Here is a 17,596-nt window from a genome sequence, read left to right as displayed (position 1 = left end):
AGCCAATACTTCGGCTTGTGTGTGTGTGTGCACCACATTTTCTGCATAATGCTGGATGACCTATATTCCATGGAAATGGATGTGGGCTGAACTGAGGAACTGCAGGGGCATCTTTTCAAAGTAAAGTTAATTTAAAAAGAAACAAACCCAGTACTGTTTCTTCATTCCCTCTGCCACAGGCAAGTCACACAACTTGTGTAAAAATTCAACTTGGGAAATTTCTTTTTTTTTTAAATTTAAAAAAAATTTTTTTTTTTAAGATTTTATTTATTTATTTGACAGAGAGAAATCACAAGTAGGCAGAGAGGCAGGCAGAGAGAGAGGAGGAAGCAGGCTCCCTGCAGAGCAGAGAGCCCGATGCGGGACTCAATCCCAGGACCCTGAGATCATGACCTGAGCCAAAGGCAGCGGCTTTACCCACTGAGCCACCCAGGTGCCCTCAACTTGGAAAATTTCTTAGGGGCCTTCTATGAGATGTCTCTGCTGAAACTCCCATAAGCTATGTGCCATTATATTTTACATTTTTTTCTTACTTTAGGAAATATGATCCCCTGGTTCAGGCTCAGGCACGAGAACTGACCCACTTACGACAGAGGATACAGGAAGGGAAAGGTGTCTGTTATCTTTTCATTCAGCATACAAAGAGCATGGTCAAGTCTTTTAAGGGCATCCTCAGGAGCACTGACATTGCCCACTACCAGGGACAGAGATTCTGTGAACAACTGGCCCACGGAAGCCAGCTGGCAGAGAACCTTGCCAGCAAACTCATCACTGGTAAGTTGGCTTACAAGCTATGGAGACCCTTAGATCCTCCCAAAGGTCCTTGCCTCCCGTAAGTCCCCATGCTTCCATGACTCTAAGAGTGACTTTTTAGCCAGATGTCCTGTTTTGTGCCCTTCTCAGCCTATTGACAGTGACGCTATCAGGTAGAAACACTATCAGGCCCAACGTGAGCCCCCACAGACATTTCCTCTTTCTTTTAAGGATAATTGATTTACAGTAAAATGGCACACTGTAGTGTCAGTGCTGTGAGCTTTGAGAAATGCATACACAGAGGTATAAGCACAGCCACAACCGGGATATAGAACAGTTCCATCACCACTCAAAGTTCCTTTGTGCCTCTATGTAGTTGAACATTGTCTCCCGCCCCAGTTTCTGGCAGCCACTCGATCTGTTTTCTGTTCCTACAGATTTTCCAACTCCTGAATGTATCGGTAGTTTCTTTGTTTTTCCACTGTTGAGTACTATTCCATTATATAGATACACCACTTTTATTTATCTACTACCCAGTGAAGGGCATTTGGATTATTTCCAGTGTGGGGCAGTTACGAATAATAGCTATCAAGATTCACATACAGGTTTTTGTGTGAAAATACATTTTCATTTCACTTCACTTGGATAAATACCTAGAAGTGGGATTGCTGGGTCACGTGGTAAGTGTATGTTTAACCTAGAAGAAACTGCCACACTGTTTTCCAGTGTGGCTATACCATTTCAGAGTCGCACTGGCATTGTGTGAAGGTTTCAGCTGTTCCCCTATATCAACTTTTAATAATTTCAGGTTTTTGTTCTTTTGCTTTTTGTCTTTTTAGCAGTTTTAATAAGTGTAGGTGCGGGAGAAGACACTGTGGTTTTAATTTGCATTTCCTTAATAGCTAATGATTTTAAGGATCTTTTCATATGCCCATTTACTGTCCTTATATCTTTGGTGAAGCCAGTATTCAAACATTTTGTCATTTTAAAATTGAGTTGGTTGTTCTTATATTATCAAGTCTTGAGGGTTCTTTACATTTCTGGATATAAGTCCTTTATGAGATATTTAATTTGCAAATACTTTCTCCCAGACTATGGTTTATCTTTTCATTCTTTTTTTTTTTACAAGAGAACAAATCTACACCTTTACTTACTTTTCATTAAATTTAAATCCTTGAGGGGTACAGCATCACACGGATTCTGTGGCCAATGGCTTTAGCAGGAAGGTTGCTTCGGAATTTGGCAGGAACCATGCTGCTGTTTCCATGAGCACGAGTTACTTTTCCCCAGATTACTCTGGTTTTGTTTGGTTTGCCACCAGGAGTCACTGTGGTGTTCTTTGCTTTGTACACGTAAGTACATCTCTTGCCTAGATAGAATTCGGTTTCATCTCGAGCATATACACCTTCGATTTTAAGAAGAGCTGTGTGCTCCCTCTGGTTGCGGAGACCCCGCTTATAGCCAGCAAAAATGGCCTTGGACCACAGCCTTCCAGACATTATTCGGCGTTTTAGAGGAGTCCTGTTCCCAGCAGGCCTCCACAGGCCCCAAGATGGCGGAAAAAGGTATCTTTTCATTCTTTTAGCAGTGTCCTCAGAGAGCAGAATTTCTTAATTTTAATGAAGTCCAATTTATGGATCATGCTTTTGTAGTTATATATCTGAGAACTCTTGGCCTAAAACAAGGTCCTTTTCCTTTCCATATAAATTTTACATTCAGCTTACCATTACTTTTTTTTTTTAATATTTTATTTATTTGACAGAGATCACAAGTAGGCAGAGAGGCAGGCAGAGAGAGGGAAATAGGCTCCCTGCTGAGCAGAGAGCCTGATGAGGGGCTCAATCCCAGGACCCTGAGATCATGACCTGAGCTGAAGGCAGAGGCTTTTAACCCATTGAGCCACCCAGGCACCCCCATTACTGTTTTAAAAAAAACAGCAGCAGCAACAAAATCCTCTTGGGATTTTGAGTGGCATTGTTTTGAATCTATGAAAAGTTTGAGGAGGATTGACATTTTTAATAATGCTGAGGTTTTTGTTTCTTGGTTTTTTTTGCCAGACAGAGATTACAAGTAGGCGGGGAGGCGGTGATGGTGAGGAGCAGGCTCCCTGTTGAGCAGAGACCCTGAGATCATGACCTGAGCCCAAGGCAGAGGCTTAACCCACTGAGCCTCCCAGTTCCCCAGTGTTGAGTTTTCTGGGGGCACTTGAGTGGCTCAGTTGGTTGAGTGTCTGACTCTTGGTTTTGAATCAGGTCATGATCTCAGGGTCCTGGGATTGAGCCCTGTGTGGGTTCTCTCCCTCTGCCTCTCCCCTGCTCGCTCTCTCTCACTGAAATAAATAAATCTTAAAATAATACTGAGGTTTCTAACTCAGTAATAATACTGAGTTTCATAGTGCCTTGTTAGGTTGAGGAAGTTCCCCTTTTTTTTTAAAATTTTTTATTTTTTATAAACATAAAATGTATTTTTATCCCCCGGGGTACAGGTATGTGAATCACCAGGTTTACACATGAGGAAGTTCCCTTTTTAAATTTATTCATATTTGAATGAACAAACAAATCTTTTGTTTTTTGTTTTATGATGGTGACTGCTGACAGTAGAGAAAATTAAGTCTCCTAATGCAAACGTGAGCAGGCATGGTCCAACCAAGAAATGTTTCCAAGTTATTTGAGAAAGTTCCTTTTTATTCCCTATTTTCCAAAAGTTTTATTTTGAATAGCTGTCGAACTCAGATAGATGTATTTTATTCATTTATTGAAATGATTGAATATTATATCATAAGACCCTGGGTCCTATTAAAACCCTATGGAAATTATTTTTTAGCAGGCAGTCAACACCATTAGGTTCAGACTCCCAAGTTCTGTCTCACCTTTCAATGCCTCTGATAGGCAGCTGTTTGGGTTGGTCCAGCAAACAGGTTACTCAGGTTTAGTCTGGACTAGGTGCTAGTTTATGTGGTAATTCAGTTCTCTAATCCTTTGTCATGATTCGTTGGGTCTATTCCACATATATTCGGTTTGGGGGTGAGTCCTGGGACTTTTGTCAGCTCATAGACCATTTTCTAGCCTTTCTTCTCTCTGGTATTTCTTCCATACTTTTTAGTTTCCCAAGGGTCTCTTTTCCAAATTCTTCTGTTCAGAAAGATTGAGTTCACTCAGAGATTTCTCTTCTCACACTATGTTGCAGTTCTGCATCACTGGGGCTACTTTGAGAGCGAGGAGACAAGAAAATAGAGAAAGAGAAAATAAAAGGGAGCATTCTTCACACTTTTTAGCCAAGAGGTCCCTTTTTCCTGGTTCTTTTGATCAAAGAGTTAGATTCTCCATTGTGATTTAGGTCACAATTCAGCTGCCTTGACAATATAGTTCTGCAACTGTGGTGATCTCTAGTTGGGGTCAGGAAAAAAAAGGAAGGGGAGATTCTCTTCATACACTCTGGCATGCACAGGTGTCTTTGTCCAGTCATTTGGTTAGAAGGGCTAGGTGGGTTCTCCTGAAGTTTTTGCTCCTCCGAGATTGCAGTGGGTTCTTTATGAGAGCCTAATAGGACACACAATCTTGGTCTAGCCAGCAGCTAGCTGTGTGGCAAAAAAGGATGTTACAGCTGGAGAAGTCCACAAGGCAGCTGAGCAAGGATTCTGAGCATTGGACAAAAGACATTTTAAACTTTTTGCCTTGGCTTGGTAGCAGATGTCATGGTAATGATTTGCCATACCAGGAAAACACAATTCGGTGTTTCTCAGGAAAACCTGCCAGGCTACGTCTCTAAAGACACAACCTAAGCCTTCTCTCTCAGAGCCTTCTGAACAAACATGCAGAGTGTTTGTTTCCGATCATACAGGGCCTCATATTTGTGATCAGATACGATCACATATGATCAGAAACACAGTACTGATCATATAGGCCCTCATATCTATAATGTGTGAAATGGGACTTGCTCAATTTCTGACCGTCTGTTTCTGTTTTTTGGCTCACAGAAAATTACAGTGATAAGAAGGCTGAAGATGGACAGGAGCCACTGGCACCCAGGTAAATGAATATGAAGTGACGATAGAATGATGAAGTCTAGGGGCGCCTGGGTGGCTCAGTGGGTTAAGCCGCTGCCTTCGGCTCAGGTTATGATCTCAGGGTCCTGGGATCGAGTCCCACATTGGGCTCTCTGTTCTGCAGGGAGCCTGCTTCCTCCTCTCCCTCTCTCTGCCTGACTGTCTGCCTGCTTGTGATCTCTGTCTGTCAAATAAAGAAATAAAATCTTTTAAAAAAAAAAGAATGGTGAAGTCTAGAGAAGATTCGAGAAGCTATAGCCACGAGGCCAAATGCCCAGATGCAGGGAAGAAACTCAGAAACTGCTGATTGTACCTATTTTCTTTTTTTTTTAATTTTTAAAAAGATTTTATTTATTTGAGAGAGAGAGAAAGCATGAGAAGGGGGGAGAGTCAGAGGAAGAAACAGACTCCCTGCTGAGCAGGGAGCCCCATGCAAGACTCCATCCTGGCACTCCAGGATCATGACCTGAGTCAAAGGCCATTGCTTAACCACCTGAGCCACCCAAGTACCCCTGATTGTACCTGTTTCATTCATTCATCATACAGTGTTTGTCCTTTGAAACAATGTTGTCTGTTCTCTGTGCAGTTCTTATATTGGTTACCATTTCCTAGGTATTCATTAAGTTTAGTTAGAGTCAGTCTGACATAAGGGCCAGAGATCCCTGGTTTCTGTATTCTAAAAACCTGTACTGTTAAAAAAAAAAAACCAACCAAGGGGCGCCTGGGTGGCTCAGTGGGTTAAGCCGCTGCCTTCGGCTCAGGTCATGATCTCAGGGTCCTGGGATTGAGTCCCGCATCAGGCTCTCTGCTCAGCAGGGAGCCTGCTTCCTCCTCTCTTTCTCTGCCTGCCTCTCTGCCTACTTGTGATCTCTCTCTGTCAAATAAATAAATAAAATCTTTAAAACAAAACAAAAAAACAGAATGAGACATTGTCTCAGGAACCAGTATTTAGGGGACCACTTCATATTATATTAAACAAAAGTTGTCCACAGCATTTTGAAACTGTTATCCTAGGTCTTTGTGTGTCATTGAGTGTATTTTCTCAAATAGCCGGGTCTACTTCCTCATCCACATGTTACGCAATCAGCACACAGAACAGCTGCTGCTGCTCCCTTTTGCCCAGCTCTACGTACAGTAACCCCCGTCAGAAGTGGATTGTTAATGCTTTCTTTCTCATCCAGTTGGCCTCTTTGATTTCTGGTGTCTCTTCAAGGAGCTTCAGACAGGACCACTTCTAAAGCTGTGGTTCCAGGTTGCCTTTGTTTAATCTCCTGACTTCTCTCCTTCCTTGCCCCCACCCAGGCTCAGCAAGGAGCTCCAGGAGGAAGTGAATGAAGCCCAGGAAGACTCACTAGATGAACGGTATTTGACTCATTCCAGTCGCTGTGACTCTGACCAGCCTCCCAGCAGCAGTGCCTTCCCCTCTGATGTGCAGGAAGCCAGCTCTGCTGTGGAAGTCACCAGTGAGTATTGCCATTGTAAAGAGAATAAAACCACCAACATTGGAAGAATGGAGAATAAAGCTCCAGTAGCTTCTACATGCTTACTGCGTCTCTCTAGGCTGCATGAGATCATCTCTGCAGGCAGGCCCTAAAGACTGACCTTGAAACAGTGCTTAGGCTGAACACAGTTCTGGTACCAAGTTTCAAGTACAGGTCCCTGGTGGCTCAGGTAATTTGCATTGTTCCAGGTCCACCCCTCATCTCAGTCACTCTGGCCCCCGCTGGCATGTGCGAGCTGGTGGACTCCAGGCAAGCCAGACTGAGGGTGAAGGGATCATGACAGGCTCTCTGCTATCACTTCAGCTGTGTACAGAAATCTAATCAACCTCCTCTTAAGATAAAGCATCCTAGTTGTATGTGTATAGGTATTGTTTATGTATCTGAGTATTGCCTGAGAAATATCAGCAGTTTTGCCTGTATTTTTGGAGGTGGAGTATCATGGTTCTAGTCTCCAGTCTTCATCTCCCTTCAGATGACTTGCTTCCTTAAAAAGTTCCATCTTAGTACCAGAACATCTGCTGGCTTCCCTAAGGACAAGGCTCAGCTCTTAGCAACCCCTGGGTAAATGGCTAGGGTTCCCATCCTTTGGGTGACACCATTTAAAAAAAATGTCTCTGGGTTTAGTCTCAGTGCTATAATCTAATCTAAAACAACAACTAGCCTATCTACTGGGAAAAAAAGGCCTAATCTACCAGCCATGCCGCTAGCATGCCCCTTTCCTAAGAAACCCCAAACTAGTCAGTGTAGTTCCTCTAGGCATATAAGAGTCCCTAGGGGAAGCAGCCTCACTGATGCGTTTGTGTGCGTGTGTGTGTGTTTGGAGATTAAAATCTCAACCTTCATCTTCTTTTCCTTTTTTGACTTTGACTTTTCTTTGAGGATAAAAGTTTGGACTATTAGAGAATTACATGTCTTAAGTCCTCTTGTAGGCATGAGTAAGAGACTTTTTGAGATTTTATTTATTTAGGGGCGCCTGGGTGGCTCAGTGGATTAAAGCCTCTGCCTTTGGCTCAGGTCATGATCCCAGGGTCCTGAGATTGAGCCCCGCATTGGGCTCTCTGCTCAGCAGGGAGCCTGCTTCCTCCTCTCTCTCTGCCTGCCTCTCTGCCTTCTTGTGATCTCTGTCAAATAAATAAATAAAATCTTTTTTTTTTAAAAGATTTTATTTATTTATTTGAGAGAGAGAGAGACTGCAGGGGGAGGAGCAGAGAGAGGGGGCAAATAGATTTTTTGCTGACCACGGAGCCCAATGTGGGGCTCGATCTCACATTCCTGAGATCATGACTTTAGCAGAAATCAAGAGTAAGATGCTCAATCTACTGAGCCACCCATGCACTCCAAGAAAGAGACTATCTTTTTTTTTTTTTAAAGATTTTATTTATTTATTTGACAGACGGAGATCACAAAGTAGGCAGAGAGAGGAGGAAGCAGACTCCTGCTGAGCAGAAAGCTCAATGTGGGGCTCGATCCCAGGACTCTGGGATCATGACCTGAGCTGAAAGCAGAGGCTTTAACCCACTGAGCCACCCAGGTGGCCCGAGAAGGAGACTATCTTAATCCACTCAGTGTTCGCTGAGTTTTTTAATGTGATAAAAGTCATGTTAGGTTTTGTCTTTTTGCCAGTGGTGGGTACCTTTTCTTACCCAGGCAGTCCCCTTACAGAGGCTTCCTCATTCCTACTTTCCATTTCACCTGGAGATGTGACATCTATTAAAGATGTTCAGTCATATATCATGTGGGAGAGTTATTACTAGAGACATTCCCCATACCAGAAAGTCTTACCTCAGGAGGTGCCTACACCTTTCCCAGTACTAGATAAGCCCTACTCGGAAGGGTTCTTTGGTATTTTCCTGCCTTGTGTCAACCCCCTTTATGCTTCCCAGATCTTGTGTGAGAGGTAGTCCTGTGGAGTTTGCTTAGCACTGGACCATGCTTTGAAGTTATTTAAAGGGCTGTTAGAGGAAGTTCCTTGGTTTTCCCTGATGAAAGAGGAAGTTGGCAGAAGAATGGCGAAAGGCAGGGATCTTACTGAAAGGCCACCCCATTAGTGATAAGGATTCTCCATCTTCTACCTCATTCCCTATCTGGTGGAATGGCTGCAGAAGATGAGATCCACAACCTGCACCAGCACCTGAGGGAAATTCTTTTCATCAATGACTGCCTTCAAGAAAAGCTGGAACATCATCTCAGCATTTCTGACCAAGGAAACGGTAGGGGGGAGCCTAAGTCTGCCTGCTTCTGGCATTATGTATCTTTCCAAGGATTTGCCGTGTGTGTTTCAGGGCTTCACAGATTGCAAGAACTTGATATACCTTACTTCATTTACTCTTAACAAATGGCCCAACTAGGGAGAATAGGGCAGGTATGAATATTCCTACTTTTTAGGTGAGTAAATAAGCTCAGATAGAGATTTGCCCCAAGGCTGAGTTATGCCTCCATCTTTGAGTTGTCTGGCCTCCTAAACCCTCCTTGTGACTCCTCTGCTATATCCTTTCTGCTGCCCCTCTCCTCTCACATGGTGGTCATCCAGTAGAACTCAGCAGAGTGAGGGTCTCTGCTGCTGCCATCCTCATCCCCTTCTCCAATGTCTTCCTTACTCTTCATTGTCCCCAGCGTGGTTCTTCTCCTCACATCCTTCTCCTGGATTGCACTCACACAGGGGCCATCATTCCTCAGTCTTGGACTGTGTCAGAATAGTGACTGGGCCTCTCTCCACACCAAAGCAGCAGCTATATCGTGAGAAAAGTGTCCTTCATAATTTCAGCCATTGAGTGTGATAATACTAATGAATGAGCTGGCACTTGTTAAGGGCCTTGTGAAAATTAAGCTTCTCTCCCATTACACTGAAGACCCAACCTTTGAGTCCCCAAAGTTTTCTTATGGGCTGAGAAAGAAGGGAGAAGGAATTGCAGAAAGCATTATCTCAAGTGAATGTGTTTAACTTGGCCTAAACTGTAATTATTTCCTGGACTAGGATGCACGTCTAACCTTAACAGGCAGAGCTTGGAGTCTGCTTCCCAGCTGTACAATGAAAACAGAGGTATCAGGGAAGAAAGTCTGAGCCTTCTGGCTCACCTGAATCATATTTCCAGAGGTAAGTGGTCAAAACCCACGAGACGGTCACTCTTAGCCTTTTTGTCTCTTGCCGTACCCAGCTATAAAAACAAAAAATTTTCAGGAGGCCACAGCTACCCAAAGTCTCATGACTCACAATTCTCAATCTACAGAGGGATCCCTCCTAGGTGCTCCCTCTACAAGTCCCCAGACTCCAGGCTCCAGGAAGGAGTACCTCTGAGAAATGCATCATTTTAGGTATAAACCACACCTCACTAATGTGAGCCTGAGAAGAAAAGAACAATCCTCAAAGGTGAGAAGACATAAGAAAACAATAATTTTAATTGAGTAAAATTTGCCAAGATTAGATAAACTCTGTCTTAGAATGCTGAAAGAACAAGCAAACAGAATTTAGATTCTAAGTCAGTAGTCTTTGAGGAAATGTGAGGACCAGAAATGAGTTTAAAAGGAGCAAAACCCCAATTTTGAAACGGATGAAAATAGGGCAGTTAAAAATTGAGATAAGTGTAGCTTATATTGATCCTTGGCAAAATACAAATTCATTGCACTAAAACGATAATATTCCAGTCACCTTATGGTTCCCAGCTTGTACTATTGAGAAAAGTCAAATCAAACCAAATTACCCTCAGGTTGGCAAAAATATTCACAAACCTGCAAAATATCTTCCACCTGTGCCCTATACACCAGACTCAGTATTTAATAAGTTTTTGCCGTGTATAATGCCCACCCCAATAGACATTCCTGCCTGATCTTGTAGGTGTCAGTTAAGAAAGCTCCCCTAAGGGGCGCCTGGGTGGCTCAGTGGGTTAGGCCGCTGCCTTCGGCTCGGGTCATGATCTCAGGTTCCTGGGATCGAGTCCCGGGCTCTCTGCTCGGCAGGGAGCCTGCTTCCTCCTCTCTCTCTGCCTGCCTCTCTGCCTACTTGTAATCTCTCTCTGTCAAATAAATAATAAAAAAAAAAGAAAAGAAAGCTCCCCTAAGGGGTGCCTGGGTGGCTCAGTGGGTTAAGCCTCTGCCTTCGGCTCAAGTCATGGCCTCAGCGTCCTGGGATTGAGCCCCACATCAGGCTCCCTGCTCAGGGTCCTGGGTTTGAGCAGTGCATCAGGCTTCCTGCTCATAGAAAAGCCTGATTCTCCCTCTCCCTCAGCTGCTCCCCCTGCTTGTGTCCCCTCTCTTGCTGTCTCTCTTTCTATCAAATGAATAAATAAATAAAATCTTTTATTTATTTATTTTTTTAAAAGATTTTATTTATTTATCAGAGAGAGGGAGAGAGAGCGAGCACAGGCAGACAGAATGGCAGGCAGAGGCAGAGGGAGAAGCAGGCTCCCCCCCGAGCAAGGAGCCCGATGTGGGACTCGATCCTAGGACGCTGGGATCATGACCTGAGCCAAAGGCAGCTGCTCAACCAACTGAGCCACCCAGGCGTCCCAAATAAAATCTTTTAAAAACAAAAATTAAAAAATGATTTTACTTAGAGAGAGAGAGCACGTGTGTGTACACAGGCTGGGGCAGGGGCAGTGGGAAAGGGAGAAGCAGACTCCCTACTGACCCACTGAGCAGGGAGCCCGGTGTGGGCGCTCAGTCTCAGGACCCTAGGATCATGACCTGAGCCAAAGGCAGACAAAACTGAGCCACCCAGGCACCCCTCCTTTTGCCTTGTACATTGCTTTTGTTTCCAAGGACTCTTCTAAATAGGACAGACCTCAGATTACTGGAACCAGTTGCCTGGTGGCTCAGAGAGTGGAAGGACCTGGGAGTTTGTATCAATCCCAGAGACCCTACCTGTAAATCATTATCCATGATCTATAGGTATAGGCAAAGGAAAGCCCAGCTGCTTGACTTGAGGAAGACTTTGTGGTGAATTAACTTTGGGAAAATGTAATCTAGAGGTGAACTTGGTAAAGACCCAGATAAATAAACAGAAGGAAATCCAATTGAGAAAGAGATTCACCTCAGATCAAAAGAGGGAAGTTAAATCTTTAGGTCCTGTGGGAAAGAAGCCCATGGTGAGACAGCTAGAGAGAAACAAAGAGAACCATGGGAAATAGGGCTGGTCTCTTAAGTAGCTTTATTTTTTTTTATTTTATTCTTATTTCTTTATTTGACAGAGACACAGCGAGAGAGGGAACACAATCAGGGGGATTAGGCGAGGGAGAAGCAGGCTTCCCAGCTGAGCAGGGAGCCCCGTTGTCAGATGCGTAACAACTGAGCCACCCAGGCGCCCCTCCTGAGTACCTTTAACTCATGCTGTCATTGTAAGAACTTGGTAAGGTTTTGCCTAACACAAATGCCCAGATATCACAGCTAGAGATTCTGATTAAAATGGTTTCACAGGTGTTTGGGGTATTAGTTTTTAAAAGTTTCTAGGTGATTCAAATATGTGGCTACGAATGAGAAGGACCACCAGTCTACTAAGATCTCAGCTCATCAGTACAGAAGTATCCCAAATAATGCAGTTACTTATGAAAGGCCCATGCCAGCCATTGATGGGATTTGCATTCCTCTTTCAACAGTCTTGTTTGTATAGCACGGAAAAAAAAGAGAAAACAAGAGGTAGATGAATGGGTTAGATCTATAACTGGTCTCTAGAGCAGATAAAGGAAATGAAGATTTTAGATATTTTTTTGGAGGGGATTGGATGTTTTAACTTTACACCGAATCTGATGCCTTCAAAAGCTTTTAGATCTTACCGTCCTAAAGAGAATATAGCAGCAAAAAAATCTAAAACTTTAGAGAACAAGTTTGTATTTATACTTGGCTTCCCTATGCTGAAGTGAAGTATTTAAAAATAAAATCTTTCCCCAAGAATTAGTTTGGAAAGTGGCGCCTGGGTGGCTCAGTGGGTTAAGCCGCTGGGCTCAGCACGGAGCCTGCTTCCTCCTCTCTCTCTCTGCCTGCCTCTCTGCCTACTTGTAATCTCTCTCTGTCAAATAAATAAATAAAATCTTTAAAAAAAAAAAAAAAAAGAATTAGTTTGGAAAGAATTTAGTGGTAAGGAACACCTAAGAATGAGAAATTACTTTTTGAGTTTTCACTTAGAAACTCAGTGATCTAGTGGAAATATTCCTCCAAATGTTCCTAAGGAGCGTCTGTGTTGCCATGTGAACTGGGGAGACCTCCAGCCTTTGGTGCTTCCACCTAGCCAGACCAGGAGGGGTTACTGAAGGTTCTTGGTCTTGTCACGAGAAGAAATTCAAAGACAGACGCGTAGCCCAGTGGATTTAGTAAAGAAGCAGGAAAGTTCGTTAAAGCAAAAAATACACTCTTAACCTTTTGTCTGTACTGTCATTTGCAAATATCTTCTCCCATTCCGTGGGTTGCCTCTTTGTTTTTTTGACTGTTTCCTTTGCTGTGCAGAAGCTTTTGATTTTGATGAAGTCCCAGAAGTTTATTTTCGCTTTTGTTTCCTTTGCCTTTGGAGACGTATCTTGAAAGAAGTTGCTGTGGCTGATATCAAAGAGATTACTGCCTATGTTCTCCTCTAAGATTCTGATAGATTCCTGTCTCACGTTGAGGTCTTTTATCCATTTTGAGTTGATCTTTGTGTACGGTGTAAGAGAATGGTCAAGTTTCATTCTTCTACATATAGCTGTCCAGTTTTCCCAGCACCATTTATTGAAGAGACTGTCTTTTTTCCACTGTATATTTTTTCCTGTTTTGTCGAAGATTAATTGACCATAGAGTTGAGGGTCCATATCAGGGCTCTCTACTCTGTTCCACTGGTCTATGTGTCTGTTTTTATGCCAGTACCATGCTGTCTTGGTGATCACAGCTTTGTAATAAAGCTTGAAATCAGGTAAGGTGATGCCGCCAGCTTTATTTTTGTTTTTCAACATTTCCTTAGCGATTCGGGGTCTCTTCTGATTCCATACAAATTTTAGGATTATTTGCTCCAGCTCTTTGAAGAATGCCGGTGGAATTTTGATCGGAATGGCATTAAAAGTATAGATTGCTCTAGGCAGTATAGACATTTTAACAATGTTTATTCTTCCGATCCAAGAGCATGGAATGGTCTTCCATCTTTTTGTGTCTTCTTCAATTTCTTTCATGAGTGTTCTATAGTTCCTCAAGTATGGCTCCTCAAACTCAACCCACACGAAACAGACAAACACATCAAAAAATGGGCAGAAGATATGAACAGACACTTCACCAATCAAGAAATACAAATGGCTATCAGACACATGAAAAAATGCTCATCATCATTAGCCCTCAGGGAGATTCAAATTAAAACCACATTGAGATATCACCTTACACCAGTTAGAATGGCCAAAATTAACAAAACAGGAAACAACATGTGTTGGAGAGGATGTGGAGAAAGGGGAACCCTCTTACACTGTTGGTGGGAATGCAAGTTGGTGCAGCCTCTTTGGAGAACATTGTGGAGATTCCTCAAGAAATTAAAAATAGAGCTTCCCTACGACCCTGCAATTGCACTCTTGGGTATTTACCCCAAAGATACAGATGTCGTGAAAAGAAGGGCCATCTGTACCACAATGTTTATAGCAGCAATGGCCACAGTCGCCAAACTATGGAAAGAACCAAGATGCCCTTCAACGGATGAATGGATAAGGAAGATGTGGTCCATATACACTATGGAGTATTATGCCTCCATCAGAAAGGACGAATATCCAACTTTTGTAGCAACATGGATGGGACTGGAAGAGATTATGCTGAGTGAAATCAGTCAAGCAGAGAGAGTCAATTATCGTATGGTTTCACTCATTTGTGGAGCATAACCAATAGCATGGAGGACAAGGGGCGTTAGAGAGGAGTAGGGAATTTGGGTAAATTGGAAGGGGAGGTGAACCATGAGAGACTATGGACTCTGAAAAACAGTGTGAGGGGTTTGAAGTGGCGGGGGGGGTGGGAGGTTGGGGTACCAGGTGGTGGGTATTATAGAGGGCACAGCTTGTATGGAGCACTGGGTGTGGTGAAAAAATAATGAATACTGTTTTTCTGAAAATAAATAAATTGGAAAAAAAAATACACTCTTAAGCTATGAGAGCAGGCAAGCTCAAAGAGAGAGGTAGAGCAGCGTCCCCTGGGGGTTGGGTTTCTTACAGTCACAGTTGTTAACTAGGGGGGCGGGAAGCAGGGCTTTGACTTTTTCGTCCTGATTTGGTCAGGGGTTTCCTGTGATGGCATTGCCATCTTAGCTGGTCTGGTTTGATCTCGCTTCTTGTAGTGTGTTGGCCAGGACAGGCCTCTGACCCTCCCAGTAGCTGCCCATGACCATCTCGTTGACCTCTATATCCTGTCAGAACCTAACTTCCTACTATAACAACCTGATGGAAAATTCATGTTACAGGCTCTTGGCTCTAAAGGGTGTAAATGGATCAGTCCAAGCTTTAACTTTGCTTTTATTTGCTAATTTTCCCTTTTCTCTTTCTGATGATTCCTCTCTTTCTCTGTAATCTCTTAAGAAGAGACTCTGTAGTCTTATTCCTGTCCCAGCCAAGGTACTCAATATAGCTTGGAGCCCATTGGCTTCCTGTTGGCTTCCTCCAGATTGGAGCCTTTCCTGTCCCTTTTTTTCTTAAACTTTGTGACATACTAAAAAGGCTCAAGGCATGGATTTTAGTCTCAGGATTTTCATTTATGGGTCTTGTGTCTTTAATTACTACTTGACCTATTGATACCACGGTTTCAAGGCCAAAAGTGGAATTGGATTTGGATAGTAAATGGATTCCAGTACCAATTCCAGCTTGGAGGGGGGATGTTTCCACAACAGCAAGCAATTTTTGGGACACCAAAAATTGAATTCCATTCTGATATTACCTACCAGGTTTACCGAGCAGAAGATAGCATTAGGTTCCACAGGTTAAGGGTTCAGTCCTGTGAGACTGCCCCCACCCTGGCCCCTACTTCAGATGCTGGTAGCAAATCCAAAATTGTCACCTGTATATCTTGACTATAAATCAGTTTCCTGAGAACCCCCCTCTTAGGGTCTGATTAATTTGCTAGAGTATCTCACAGAAGTCAGAGAAACATTTTACTTACTAGATTACTGGTTTATTTTTTCCATGTATACGTGTGTGTGTGTGTGTGTGTGTGTGTGTGTGTGTGTGTGTGTGAGATCGCTGCACCCAGTGTGGGGGCTGGAACTCATGATCAAGAGATGCATGCTTGGGGCGCCTGGGTCTGCCTTCAGCTCAGGTCATGGTCTCAGGGTCCTGGGATGGAGCCCCGCTCTCTGCTCAAAGGGGAGCCTGCTTACCCCCCTCTCTCTCTGCCTGAGTCTCTGCCTACTTGTGATCTCTGTCAAATAAATAAAATCTTAAAAAAAAAAAAAGTTGCATGCTCTACTGACTCAGCCAGCCAGGAGCCCTGATTACTGGCTTATTTTAAAAGGGTTTAACTCAGGAACAGCCAGAGGAAGAGATGCATAGGGCAAGTCACCCAGAAACTCTCTGAACCCACATCTTTTGGGTTTTTAATGGAGGCTTCATTACGTAGGGATGATTGAATAAATCATTGGCAGTTGATGACTGAAGTCAACTTCAGCCCTTCTCTCATCCTCAGAGGTCAGGGGGATATGTAAGACTAAAAGTTTTCAGGGGCACCTGGGTGGCTCAGTGGGTTAAGCCGCTGCCTTCGGCTCAGGTCATGATCTCAAGGGTCCTGGGATCAAGTCCTGTATGGGGCTCTCTGCTCAGCGGGGAGCCTGCTTCCCTCTCTCTTTCTCTGCCTGCCTTTCCGTCTACTTGTGATTTCTCTCTGTCAAATAAATAAATAAAATCTTTAAAAAAAAAAAAAAGACTAAAAGTTTTGGGGGTGCCTGGGTGGCTCAATGGGTTAAGCTTCTGCCTTCGGTCAGGTCATGATCTCAGGGTCCTGGGATAGAGCCCTGGATCAGGCTCTCTGCTCGATGGGGAGCCTGCTTCCCCCCCCACCCTTACCCCACCTGCCTCTGCCTACTTGTGATCTCTGTCTGTCAAATAAATAAAATCTTAAAAAAAAATTAAAAAAAAAAAAAGACTAAAAGTTTGAACGTTCCAAATAGTAAGGTTGGTAATCACCTTCCATCCCTCCAGGGCTTTCCCAAGGACACCTCATTAATATAACAAAAGACTAATGCCAAGCATTTTAAGAATTCTGCCAGAAACTAGAACAAAGATCAAATTTACATTTCTTACACATCACAATATTACAGATTGTGTGTAAGGACCCTGCTGTTTTTCACATTCTAGGACTCCTACCTTGGCATCACCCTCATATATATATATAAATAATATATTATATATATACACATATACATACAGTATACTATTTTATATATATATATGAATGACATGTATTAGGAGCATGAAAATCTTTTTTCATGCAAAGTATGCTCTTATTTCTAGAACAGACTATTTCTGAATATACATGTTTGAAGCAAGGCACATCCTGGGAGGTGTAAAAGGTCTTCATTTTTCTTCAGAAGAGTAGAATGTAGAATAAATTGATTCTGAGGGAGGTGATGGTAGGGATCTGTCTAGCCCACTTGCAGCAGTTTGAGCAGGGCTATCAGCATTATGAGGTGGTGGGACCCTGTATTCCACACCACAGGGCACATGATATATTTTAGAGGACTTACCCTCTAATCTGCTAGTGTAACTCTTTCCAGACTGTAGTTTACCACCACAACTTACCCACTTTTCAGGTTGCGCTCGGCTTCACTTCTTTCTTAGCTGTCACTTCAGCCTCAAATAGCAGAACTAATAAAAAATTCCCATTTAATTTTTTTTCTCTTTTATTTCAGGTAAGAACTAACAGTGGAAATACGAAAAGTTCTTATTTCAGCAACGCTTAGTCATAAATAGTTTCCCCATTGATGAGAAAAACTAAAAAAAAAAAAAAAAAAGAAGTGAAATTCCCAAATATGAAAGCAAGAAGACTTCATCTCTCAGAATCAACTTTCACAGCCACTCTAGATTTTTACTCCAGATGGATTGTTTGCAGAAATCTCAGCTCTTCAGCCTGCAAATTTGACAACTACGTAAGAAACATCAATATGCGGATTCACTGATGATTGTGAGATGCCTCACCCTTTTCTCTTCCCACCCCCATCCTGTGGATAACTGGAGTCAGCAGCAGCTGGAAGAAAATGTCAAGGACTTGGATCAAGAATAAGCCAGAATAATGTCTTTGCAGACTGTTCATCAGCTTTTCAGCACATGTCCATTTCCTTGAAGGATGAAAGTTTAGAAATCTCAAAGAATAGAGTTTATTTTATATA

General features: G+C 43.0%; 2 protein-coding genes across 5 annotated transcripts in view; one reads left to right on the top strand and one right to left on the bottom strand.

The window, feature by feature from the left end:
• The window catches only part of LOC122900480 (neuroblastoma breakpoint family member 6-like protein), a 27,284-nt gene extending 9,688 nt beyond the window's left edge, over positions 1-17,596 (top strand). The window contains exons 4-9 of one of the 4 annotated variants that reach the window (XM_044239169.1): positions 539-774; positions 4,730-4,781; positions 6,101-6,261; positions 8,403-8,510; positions 9,275-9,394; positions 17,120-17,596. In XM_044239169.1, the coding sequence (XP_044095104.1) occupies positions 539-774; positions 4,730-4,781; positions 6,101-6,261; positions 8,403-8,510; positions 9,275-9,394; positions 17,120-17,130 (688 nt within the window). In that variant the 3' untranslated portion in view covers positions 17,131-17,596. Of the gene's footprint in view, positions 1-538; positions 775-4,729; positions 4,782-6,100; positions 6,262-8,355; positions 8,511-9,274; positions 9,395-9,527; positions 10,166-17,119 lie in introns of those variants that run through there. The other 3 variants (XM_044239168.1, XM_044239170.1, XM_044239171.1) reach the window with 3 other exon arrangements.
• Positions 1,855-2,331, bottom strand: LOC122900481 (60S ribosomal protein L35a-like). The gene has a single exon (XM_044239173.1). The coding sequence runs from the start codon at positions 2,328-2,330 to the stop codon at positions 1,920-1,922; it is 411 nt and encodes a 136-aa protein (XP_044095108.1). The 5' UTR covers position 2,331; the 3' UTR covers positions 1,855-1,919.

This window comes from Neovison vison, chromosome 2 (genome assembly GCF_020171115.1).
Source record: "Neovison vison isolate M4711 chromosome 2, ASM_NN_V1, whole genome shotgun sequence".
Taxonomy (NCBI): Eukaryota; Metazoa; Chordata; class Mammalia; order Carnivora; family Mustelidae; genus Neogale; species Neogale vison.
This window is presented reverse-complemented; position numbering and strand designations above follow the sequence as displayed.